The 12,056-nt window shown below is 44.8% G+C and overlaps 1 protein-coding gene across 7 annotated transcripts; it reads left to right on the top strand.

The window, feature by feature from the left end:
- The first annotated feature begins 4,354 nt into the window (after positions 1-4,354).
- On the top strand, positions 4,355-7,558 carry LOC109736302 (uncharacterized). Of its 7 annotated transcripts, none has more exons than XR_012184091.1 (7): positions 4,355-5,129; positions 5,234-5,321; positions 5,400-5,542; positions 5,623-5,690; positions 6,096-6,210; positions 6,790-6,993; positions 7,088-7,205. XR_012184091.1 is itself a non-coding variant. In XM_073499819.1 (7 exons), the coding sequence occupies exons 3-7, from the start codon at positions 5,247-5,249 to the stop codon at positions 7,280-7,282; spliced, it is 606 nt and encodes a 201-aa protein (XP_073355920.1). In that variant the 5' UTR covers positions 4,369-4,881; positions 5,032-5,129; positions 5,234-5,246; the 3' UTR covers positions 7,283-7,558. The 7 variants fall into 7 exon arrangements, 6 of the variants coding, with proteins under 6 accessions (XP_073355915.1, XP_073355914.1, XP_073355920.1 ...); XM_073499819.1 differs by lacking the exon at positions 6,790-6,993 and having other exon boundaries at positions 4,369-4,881; positions 5,032-5,129; positions 5,390-5,542; positions 7,088-7,558; XM_073499818.1 differs by lacking the exon at positions 6,790-6,993 and having other exon boundaries at positions 4,370-4,881; positions 5,032-5,129; positions 5,234-5,309; positions 5,390-5,542; positions 7,088-7,558.
- Positions 7,559-12,056: the final 4,498 nt, after the last annotated feature.

Raw genomic sequence — 12,056 nt, 5'->3', positions numbered from 1 at the left:
GCTTCTACATCAACAGCATAGCCTCTCCGATGATGTGTGAGTAGTTTACCTCAGACCTTCGGGTCCATAGTTATTAGCTAGATGGCTTCTTCTCTCTTTTTGGATCTCAATACAATGTTCTCCCCCTCTCTCGTGAAGATCTATTCGATGTAATCTTCTTTTGCGGTGTGTTTGTTGAGACCGATGAATTGTGGGTTTATGATCAAGTTTATCTATGAACAATATTTGAATCTTCTCTGAATTCTTTTATATATGATTGGTTATCTTTGCAAGTCTCTTCGAAGGATCAGTTTGGTTTGGCCTACTAGATTGATCTTTCTTGCAATGGGAGAAGTGCTTAGCTTTGGGTTCAATCTTGCGCTGTCCTTTCCCAGTGACAGTAGGGGCAGCATGGCACGTATTGTATTGTTGCCATCGAGGATAACAAGATGGGGTTTATATCATATTGCATGAGTTTATCCCTCTACATCATTTCATCTTACTTAAAGCGTTACTCTGTTCTTATGAACTTAATACTCTAGATGCATGCTGGATAGCGGTCGATGTGTGGAGTAATAGTAGTAGATGCAGGCAGGAGTCGGTCTACTTGTCTCGGACGTGATGCCTATATACATGATCATACCTAGATATTCTCATAACTATGCTCAATTCTGTCAATTGCTCAATAGTAATTTGTTCACCCACCGTAATACTTATGCTCATGAGAAAAGCCACTAGTGAAACCTATGGCCCCCAGTCTATTTTCCATCATATTAATCTTCCAACACTTAGTTACTTTTATTGCCTTTTGTTTTACTTTGCATCTTTATCATAAAAATACCAAAAATATTATCTTATCATATCTATCTGATCTCACTCTCGTAAGTGGCCGTGAAGGGATTGACAACCCCTTTATTGCGTTGGTTGCGAGGATTTATTTGTTTGTGTAGGTGCGAGGGACTTGTGCGTGGCCTCCTACTGGATTGATACATTGGTTCTCAAAAACTGAGGGAAATACTTACGCTACTTTGCTGCATCACCCTTTCCTCTTCAAGGGAAAACCAACGCAGTGCTCAAGAGGTAGCAGTGTGGCAGTAGGTGTGCTGCTCGAATCCGGCGGCAGCGGGGAGAGCTTAAATCATGTGGCAGCACGGCGGCGATCCGATGGCGGTGAAGTGGCTAATTCGGCCGATTTGAAGGCGGGTGGCGGTGGATCAGCGATGGATCCTGCAGCGGCGGCGGTGGAGCTGCTGGATTTGATACCTCGGCGGCTACGGTAGCGCAGCGGGAGGCAGGGATAGCCGGCGGGGTTGCAGTGGTGCTGGGGATGAACGGACGAGCGGCGGCGGCAATATTTCTGGCCAGAAATCACCGGTGGCGGAGACGGGCGGCAGCAAGCGGGTGGGCGGCATGAAACTGAAAAGCGGTTGGCGGTTGGCGAGTTTTACATCTCCTGTAGACGAAGCAAGTTCCACGAAATAAACTCTGTCGCAGATGTCTAAGACTACCTACAGTGGGAGTAACATAGGTAGTAACATCACACATATCTAGATAAAATAGATGATGTGGCAAGCAATAAATGAAGAAAGAGAGGCATGTGGTAACATAGCTAGTTACTATTAGTATGAGTAACATCACGCATAAGATGAGTCTATAGACTAATAAATAAAGTGTTGTATGTTACCACATATATGTTACTACCCACTACTCCCTCCTTTCCGGTTTATTGGGCTCAATTCAAAAATCTCACCAACCAAGGTAGATGGTGAGTGGTGGAATACTTTTTGTAATTTGCAAAAGCACCCAATTAATGTTTTTGTTTTCCTCAAAAATTATGTTTACGAATGTATTAATTGCAATGCATGCATGCATAAAGTATATGCATTGGTCAATTCTCTTAATACTTGCATGCAATTATTTAATGCACGTTGGAATCTGAAATTGTGATGGGGAACAACCAAATTGAGCCTTATAAAATGGAAAAACTAAGATTTTGAGATAAGCCCTATAAACCGGAAAGGAGAGAGTATAGAGGTAGTAACATAGAATAGTAACCATGTTACTATTCTATGTTACTACCCATTGTGGCTAGTCTAAGCGCAACATCGACTTTGTTACAAGACTGACAGTTGAATCTGACACTCATCTCGCGATAAGTCCAATGACTGACGACGTGGCGAATCTTTTAAAAAATCCACTGCCCTAAAAAATTGGGTCACGTGGGAGGTTTCCGAAAAAAAGTGGTGGGGTGGATCCTTCCAACGAAACGACACAGGTGACTAGAGCGACCCGAGCCAACAGAAGGAGGTTTTTGCCGCCGCCGCCACCGCCGCCACGTCCGAGTTATACTCCGCTGCGGCCGCCGCCGCCAAGTCTCAACAAAGATGGAACTGGACACCAGCACGCCGCAGAACCTCGACATCACCTCCCACGAAGAGGACCCAGGGCCCGTTGCAGTTTCCGAAGGCGGCCACGAAGGCATAGATGATCACGACGACGATGAGGGCTTGGAAGAGCCGCAGGTGACCTTATACGTCGCGGAGGAGCCAAAGGAACCATCGGACTGGCATCTCCTTCTCCCCCAACACTTCCCCGACAAAGCTGGCGGTGCCCCGGTCCAACACAACTATATATGCTCTGTTGCATTACATGTTAGATTTTGATGCCCCATCTGAGCTTCTCTCTAACCGCTATACATATGTTTCTTTTGTTCAGGCCTGGCTTGATCCTGTCAATTTGCCGTCAGGCGAGTTGAGTAGATGCGGCTTCTGTGGCGCCCCGCTGCGTTTCGTCCTCCAGGTTTCATTCGTTAACTTTCTATGATGATCACCTCTGCTACATACAGGGATTGGCAACAAATTCGGCATGCTTGTGTGCAGCTCCAGGCGCCAATTAAATGGAAGGAGACAGCCTGCCACCGCACATTCTTTGTGTTCATGTGTCCATCCATGTCTTGCTTGATGCAAGACCAGCATGAGCAAGGGAAAGACAGGGCAGGAATTGTTAGAAGGTACTGCTAGTATATTTGTTGATTGCTCTCAAGTTTTAAATCGAACAGTTTTCCGTTTCTCGTGTTGATTGCATGTAGTGGATGAATTGTGTTGCAGTGTGAAGGTTTTCAGGTGCCAGCTGGCCAAGAATAACCCATTTTACCCGGTCGAAGAGCCTCGACCTGAGGACTGCGTTGATCCTGAGGGCTGCGTTGTGGCACAACGTGCAGGAGGTATCTATTTTTTTTTTTTGCTTGAGTTATATTGTTTTTCTGTACTTCAGCATTGTTGTGGAGAGAGATGTTTCGAAGCTAACCTTAACTTCACCCTTTATTTGCGTGGTTCATACTATAGAGTCCATGGTTTCCCTGTTTTAGAGGGATGAACACACTTATCATTTCCTTGACTAATTTTATCTCTATTTTCACAACTAACCCTCTTTTTTAATAGCATGATTTTCACTTCATTGGCCACCACGTATTTCAAATTGCTGACATCTTCCCCGTACAGAAATCACTATGCTTTTGATTTTCGAAAAAGGAATATATTGATATCACGAAGATATCAATTACACCCGGCCTCTGTACCAACAAGATGTCTAAAGACATCAAGAATACACACAGCCAAAAAAGATAATAAAAATAAGAAGAAGAAAAAGCCCCGCCACGATGATCAATCATTAGCAACAACACTCTAATCATCACCAAAGACAACACCCGGCTTACAAAAAAGGTTCTCCAAAAGCAACGCCTTCAAGAAGGAAACAATGCACTAGCATTGTTGTTACCCGATTGAAGATCTTGAGTTTTCACCTTGGAGAAAGTCCGAGTTCACCCAAAAACAATGCCTTCAGCAAGGTCATTGCCAGGTACAACCAATGAAGGTGAGATATTGGGTTTTCACCCTGTGAATCGAGACTCGGTACTCGAGGAGCACCACCAAAATTGCAGTCCTGCAGTGTTGTCGCCCCTGCTTGCCGATGCCGCTATTGCAAGTCATCAAACACCTAGCACGCAGTCGTCATTGCATCTAGTACACCTTTCCACCAACGCTTCAAGACCTCCAATCGCAGCCGCCATGACTTTCTTCATCTCACTCAGTGACTTGAGAATCTTGACTTAGACATGTCCCATGACTCTGATAAGAAAGCGAAGCTTCGCGTCACTCCCTTTTAAAGCCGTGCTGGCTGATAATATGAGCGCGCGCGATCGGATTCTTTCGAATCTAGAAATTCAGGGCGACATATGCCAATCCGTATAGATCTTTGACAAGGAAAACCGGAACACGTCGGTGGCCAGATTGAAGAGGTTAACGTCCGCCAGAAAGACACCAACACGTCAGTGGCCAGATTGAAGAGGTTAACGTCCGACAGAAAGACGCCATGGCTGACGAAGATTACTAGGGACAAACCACCACCCGCCTCTGCAGAAAACGAGCAGCTCCACACGAGGCGCGCCGCTCCAGCCACCGCACCGAGCACCACTCCGAAACCCCACTCATGAACAAACTCCTCCTTGCAGATCCCATGGCGCCAAGCCCCGGATCTGGCCGTTCCCCGCGAGGAACAACTCACCAGACGGGGTAGCAGCAAGCAGCCGCTACGCATGCACCCCGGGCCGATCGGCGGCAGGAGGCAAGGCCCCAATCCGCGGGGACGTCACCAAGATGAGATCCAGCGGCGGTGACCTTCACGACTCGAGCCACCGGGGACAAAGTGGGTGAGCAGATGGAGGAAGCGTAGGGAGGGAAGGAGCAGGAGGTGGAGGAACTCCCGCCGCCGGCAACGGCGGCGAGGGAAGGTGAGGATGGAGGCGGTGCTCGGGGGGAAAACCTGATCGCCCCCGAGTCGCCTGCACGAGACGACGCGGGGTTACGCCTCCAGGTGCTTACGAGCGTCAGTTGTATTCGACTGGTGATTACTATGCTTTTGATAATACTCTTGGTGTCTCTGGAAATCCTCTTTGCTTCTATTATGCGCCAATTTGCTTATGATGCCCAGTTGACATACTGTATAAACATGACCACTTTATCATATCATTTCTCTTACAAATGTTCCTGTTAGGGCCGCGTCCTCGGCTGTGTGATTGGTGTGGCACATGGAAAGGTGAAGAGATTTGCAGCCACTGTTGCGAAGCAAGGTACTGTTCCAAGAAGCACCAGGTATTCACCAATCAGACAATCATCATGTCTATTTTTCTTATCTGTTTGTGTCTGCTCCTTATTGAATTATTATACATCAAATTATTTGTAATGTTCTTATTCAGGAATTGCATTGGCATGCTAGTCACAAGAATGACTGCTGTCAAATACCAGGTTCATTCAATGACTCTAATCTGCCAGGTGCACGAAAAGGTGGTTGTTCTCTGAGTGCTCTTTTATAGGTCTGAAGTGTAGCTCCAATGTAATGTTTTCATTTTCAGCTACTTGCAGTATTTGCTGGCAGTTCATGGCCTGAATATCTTATATTTGATGAAGTGGAGACCCCTTATTGTGGCGAAAACAGCTCAGAGCAGTTGGTGGAAGAAGGCGACGAACCAGATGACATAACACAATTATTGATGGATCAGTTTGAGGTTTTTGGCCTGTTGTAGTTTCCTCATATGTTTTATTCACTGCCAGTGTTTCTTAGTACCAGACTACTATTTTTGTGTAGGCTGATGATGACAAAACATGCTGGGCATCGTTCATAGACCGTGTAGAAGGAACTCATCAAGTATTGAGGTGAGTGAACTAGAGTCATTACTTTAGTTATCCTTTTCCCTTTTTGAATATGAATTTGGTATTAGATAATCATGTACTGCTTCAAGGTAAGCCATAGACTTGTAGAACGACAAGGTTTTGAATCAATGATTCATCTTCTTGGCAGGCGTCCTTAAACCCAAACTATCTGAGTATGAGTGTTCTGTCCATTACTGTGGTTTTATGAACTTATTAAGGTATTGGTTAGATTAATTTTTGCTTATAACAGTTTAATAAGTGTACATGTAATGGTCCATTATCGGAAAAGAAGTATTTTCCATATCATCATGAGTCCCTACTTCGCTTGATGTAACATCAGCTAAAGCTGCAGCAAATCGTTGGTGGTTGTTTCAGGGGGTTGTTGAGTTTAATTAATGTTTAATGCAGGTACTGTGGGGAAGAAAATGCAGAACCTCTTTGGGCAGAATCAACGGGGTCTCTGACAAGTGCTGACATTCCATCATGCATCTATTGTAATGCCCCACTTGCCTATGAATTTCAGGTTAGTCCAGTTTGAGTTTTTGATAATCCATCCAATTTTGTGTTTTCTACGCTGGAAACACTTGCTGAGATGCACTATGCATCAGTCGAAACAGTGTCGTATAAGAAAAATGAAAATGCGCCGAATAGTTTTGTAGTAATGTATGCCTAACTTTGACCTTGAAGTGGGAAATGCAGAACCTGATTTTTGCAGTACAATCAGAATATCACTACTGGAAGTGGCATAAGCTACAATTTCCCTATTAAGCCCCTCTCTTATAAGAGATGTAGGAATCATAACTTGAGGCAGAGACCAACTACTTGCAGTTGTGTTACTCTGATGTGAATACTAGAATCTGATTCTAGGATTCCTCTCATATATTAAAAAAAAGTGAAGTTGGGGTAAATTTTGAAAGATCAGATGGTATACAGATCGTATCATTCATTGAATGGCACATAAGATCCCATCCACTGACCACTGTCTACATGACAAAATATTAATTGTTATAGCTTTTGACAGCAAATGTGTAAATAGTTCCTAAATGTTAACTTATTAAGCCTTCATAATAAGTGTTCTGCGGTGATCTCTGTGCGACAAAAGGAGGAGACGGTGTGGCGTCCTCATTTACATTATGTGAAACGCCTGGAAGGAGAGGAACCGACACATCTTCAATGACACCTTCGAGGAGATTACGCAGCGTGATTTGGCCTTCAGCCAAGGGTTGTTCAAATTCATGAGTAGTTAGCATGTGGTCTTAAGCTCGTTTGGGGTTCCAGCATGCCCCTCTTTAAACATTACCAACATGTACATATTCTCCCCTTCTTAATGAAAAGGCAGTGCTCCTGCCTGTGGCCAAAAAGAATTTATTTAATTTTATCTATTTTTACTATGCACACAGGTAATGCCGCAACTACTCCATTACTTCAATGTGGAAAGTGACCAAGACCCTCTCGATTGGACAACAATTATTGTGTACACATGCCGAGATTCGTGTGATAAAAGTATCAGCTACAAGGAGGAGTTTGTATGGGTTCAGTTATCAACCGATACAATAAGCACATACCGAGCCATTTCAACTCCAGCTGGTTTGTAGCACTTAAAATACAACCTGTCAGTCTGTTAACAGTTGCATAAATGCGGTTGCATGATGGGTGTTCAGAATAAAAGGCTGAGTTCTCCGAATTAATCCACGTCCTGGTTGGAAGCTCTGGTAGAACCTGTTTGGAAGTTTACTGTTTCGAATTCAGGCTGCTCGAATTGTCGTAGATTGTAGACTAGTAGTCATAACGTCTCAAACCATATGGTGTTCTGGGAAGACAAAGAAAATTGCACTCAATCCAAGCAGAATAGTGTGGGCACTCTGGTTTTATGGTCTGTGTACCCTGCATCCGATGGTATCGTGTGTCTTTGTGTTAACTTGCCTATAAGCTCTGTCGATTTAGCAATAGTTTGAGGGCCGCTTTCTGGCGTTTGCTCGATTGAAATGTGAATAATTCCCGGATGAAAGGGCATCTACAATTGAATTACCCACCTGCGGCGTCTAGGGTTAGTCTTCCAAAAGCAGGAGCTTGTGTTGGTTAGTTAGACGGTTTCCCAACCTTTAGCCTCCCATTAGGCGGCTTTTGTCAAGAAAGTTTCTAAAAATAGTAGAAGACACTTTTTAACTAATATTTCGTGGTTCAGTAAATAGATCCGTGTAAAGCGTATGAAACTATCAACATAACTGACAAAATACTTGAATCTGCCAACTGAGGTACGGAGTAATAGCTAAACTTCTATCAATTCCCCATTGCCTGGTCCTTGGGAAAAAAATGTCGAGGATAAAGATATGTGAGATATAGGTATGAGGGCATCTATATGCTCAGTGGGACTAAACTTCCTACATACCAAAATCTGCACAAGCACCACATTCCAAAATCCAACATGATCTAACTATTGTGCAACCAAAGAAATAGATATATCCGTCAAGCCTTGGGGTACTCCCAGTGCTCCAATGTCAAAAAACATTTTTAAATATTCTGAAAAAAAATGAGAATGTTCACAAGGAATGTCATTACACCTCCTTAAAATTTTAGATCCAAAATCAAAATGTACATTAAGAAACAAAAAAGAGAAATCCAGATCTGAATAGTGTCAATGTTGCTCTTGTCTCTTCTTTACACTATTCATGCTAGATTTCATATTTTTGTTTCTCAATATGTGATTCAAGTTTGGACCTCAAATTTTTAGGGCTTGTAGTCACATTCATTGTAAACATTCACAATTTTTTTTGGAATTTTTTGTAACACTTAAAAATTGTTTTTTTGACATTGGAGTACCGGGAGTACCCAAGGCTAGGAGCACGGGATAGTTTCCCCACATTTTAGCAAACAGGCAACATTCAGAAATCAAGATGTCATAACAGTATTTTTAGCTGCATCAGGGCTTTTACAAGGTCATAGTTCTACTTTGGGTTGAACCGGATGCACGCTTTTGTGCCGAAAACATGAAATTATTCAGGGGCTGCCAGACTCCCTGGACAATTATCCGTCAAGATCTTACCTTTCATGACTGCATAGACAATGCGCTCCCTCCAATGAAAATTGGTACAGTTCATAAATAGATAAAGAACAAATTTTAGCAATCAGGCAACATTCAGAAACAAGGGAATCATAAGTTCATAATAGTATGTTTAGTTGCATCAGGGATTTTACAATGTCCTAGTTCTACTTTGGGTTGAAATGGATTCACTCTTTTGTGCCAAAAACATAAAATAATTCAGGGGCCGCGAGACTCCCTGGACATGAGGTGTACACATTGCACCGTTGTTGCCCTCGCCGACGCTCCATAAAAGCGAGAGCACCCACCTTGTTGTTAACAAGAGAAATGTGATTAGGTTCGGAGGCCAAACACACCGACGTATGTAGATCTCACCCCCTCCAAGTAGGGATACATGGCTGCCACCGTGAGCATGATCCCCATACCAGAACCAGCCACACCTGCGAAATCAGCCAAAACCATCAACACGCCAATGCAAACGCCACAGAGACAAGCTGCCTTGGTGACGTGCCTCCAGAATTCCCTATGAAACATGGAGTCTTACCCTGGACCCACCTGCATTGAATCGACAATGGCATAAGTGAAGGAATTGAGTTGGTAACGGGGAATCATGGACAGAAGTTATTGAATTTTTTTTAGAAAAGAAGGAGGACCCCGGCTTGTGCATCTGGACGATCCATGCAGCCACTTTATTAATTATTCACACAAGACCTCACAAAATTATACAACAGTAAGACTAAAGCCACCGTCTAGGCAACATCTGCCGCTACTTCTATCCAGTTGATGAAGGGATGCTGATAGTCTGAACCTAATACCAAACATACCTCGCAGCCAAACCTACCATCTAAGACCTGAGGTCCCAACCAGGACGCCTGCCGGGTATGGGGTACACACCAATCCGGCGCACTCCTTAACCAGGACGCCTGCCGGGTATGAGGCCGCCGCAGCCACCTGCCACCAATCCATCTTCAGTGATGTACTTCTGCATCTACCTTGTCCAGTCTAGCTGTCGTCGATGCCACCACGACGCCAGACAACGCCACCATCTTGCGTTCGTCCATCATCACACGCCCACCGGTGAGACCCCCACTACTAGAAAAAGGGCTATAGATGGGATTGACACTAATGGCGCATCAGACAAGCGGTGCGCCATTAGTATATACTAATGGCGCACCACCTTCTGATACGCCATTAGAGTTGAAACTACTAATGGCGCACCTGGCCCAGGGTGCGCCATTAGTATCAATTTTTTTTTTTAACTAGTGCGCCTGTCCAAACATACTAATGGCGCATCCAGACACAGTGCACCATTACTAGTTGTAACTAGTAATGGCGCATCTGCCGGAAAGTGCGCCACAAATGTTGTTTTTTCTATTATATTTTTTATTCCCTTTTTTGCAAAACTACTAATGGCGCACTTTTCCACCGTGCGCCATTACTAGTTTAAACTAGTAATTACTATGTTTTTTTTTTTGCAAAACTACTAATGGCGCACCACCAGAAGGTGCGCCATTAGTAACCTGGATTACTAATGACGCATTTAGAGTTGGTGCGCCATTAGTAAGTGGGCAGCAACAAGATATTTTGGACAACCTCTCCTACCCACACTCACTTTCTCCCCACTTCATTCTCTCCACCTCCTCCTTGTCTCGGGTGCCTCCTCTTTTTCACCTCATTTCCACCATAGATTCATTCAATTTAAGTGGTTAAATTACCTTGTTTTGATAGGTAAGTAAGGGGGGAAGCTATATTTATGTTGTTCTCCCTACAACAATGTGCACATGCACTTTTTATGGCCTAGCTTGATCTATGTATGTTCGTGGTGTTGCATATGTTTGTGGTGTTGCATATGTGTTTGTGTTTGGAGGTGTACCGGTATTTGAAATGCGGTAGTTGCCAATATTTTGCCGGAATGTTGATTCATTTCCGTTTCGGCGAGAATTTTGGCATTAAGCATTCTTTTTGGTCCTATTTTTAGGGAAAGTCATGCCAAATTTTTTCTTGGTTCTAAAATATCGTTTTGCTCTACCCCGCAGGCAACCATGGTCCGCATGATGACCGAAGGCATCGTGAATAGGTTTTTGAGGTCCGCGAAGGCCGAGATGCTTCAAAAGAATGAGACGGAGATAAGATGTCCGTGTCGAAGATGCAAGCTGAAGAGCCTTATTGCGGACCCGGAATCCGGGCAGGTGCGGGACCACCTGCTCTTGCGTGGTTTCATGGATAGCTATCGGTGGCAAGGTGATGAAGATGACTACGAAGTCGTCCATGGGGGCCGGGCAAGAAATGAGGAAGGGCAGCAAGACAACCACCGCGGCTCGGGCGGGCGAGAAGACGAAGAATCCCCAGGAGATGATCACGACGGTGATGCTGTACACAGTCATCATGTAGAAGATGCAGGACATGATGATGAGGAAGATGCCGGAGCAGACGACGGGCATGATCATGAAGATGATGATGTCGGCGGAGCAGACGACGCTGGACCATCGATGGGCTGGGTGCAGGACCCTCATATTCAAGAGCTGCTTCTTAAGCAGACGGATAACGAAAAAACTGCCGCCCGAGAGAAAGCCAAGATGGATCAACTTGAGTTAGACGCGGTTACTCCATTGTATGAAGGATGCAGGCCCGAGGATACCCGCCTGAAAGTAACGCTCATGGCTCTGGAGATGAAGGTAAAACACAAAATGACCGACGCATGCTTCGACGAGAACATGTCATTCTGGCACGAACGTCTTCCCAAGGGGAACAAGTGCCCGACCAGTTTGGAGGAGGCGAAGAAAATCGTGTGTCCTCTGGATTTACCGCACGTGAAATACCATGTGTGCATGAACAATTGCATCATTTATCGGGACGAGCACGCGGAGTGTACCATATGTCCGGTGTGCGGCGTCACTCGATACAAGAAGAGGAAGAAAGCTCCTCGAAAAGTGGTGTGGTACTTTCCGATCACTCCTCGTCTGCAGCGGTATTTCGCGGACCCTAAGGTAGCAAAGCTCCTGCGTTGGCACGCGGATAGGGAGGAGAAGAAGCGAGAAGATGACGCAAATGATCCGGAGATAGATAAAAAAGACAAGATGCTGAGTCACCCTAAGGATGCGATCCAGTGGCAAGCGTTGAACTTCGAAGACCTAGAATTTGGGAACGATCCAAGGAACATCGTGCTGGGCGCGAGCACCGATGGAGTCAATCCGTTTGGCAGCCAGAGAAGCACACATAGCACCTGGCCTGTGTTTGTGTGGATGTACAACCTTCCCCCCTGGTTGTGCATGAAGAGGAAGTACATTCACATGAGTATGCTAATTGAAGGACCGAAACAACCAGGGAAC

The sequence above is a fragment of the Aegilops tauschii genome, chromosome 5 (genome assembly GCF_002575655.3).
Source record: "Aegilops tauschii subsp. strangulata cultivar AL8/78 chromosome 5, Aet v6.0, whole genome shotgun sequence".
Classification (NCBI taxonomy): Eukaryota; Viridiplantae; Streptophyta; class Magnoliopsida; order Poales; family Poaceae; genus Aegilops; species Aegilops tauschii.
Note: the sequence above shows the minus strand (reverse complement) of the source record. Positions and strands in the feature narration are given on the sequence as shown.

Excerpts from the sequence above, each read along its gene's own strand:
- LOC109736302 (XM_073499813.1), top strand. The coding sequence starts at position 5,019 with ATGTTCCTGTTAGGGCCGCGTCCTCGGCTGTGTGATTGGTGTGGCACA. Across the intron at positions 5,322-5,399 it reads TCTGCCAGGTGCACGAAAAG|TATTTGCTGGCAGTTCATGG; the intron begins GTGGTTGTTCTC and ends AGCTACTTGCAG. Across the intron at positions 6,211-7,087 it reads CACTTGCCTATGAATTTCAG|GTAATGCCGCAACTACTCCA; the intron begins GTTAGTCCAGTT and ends CTATGCACACAG.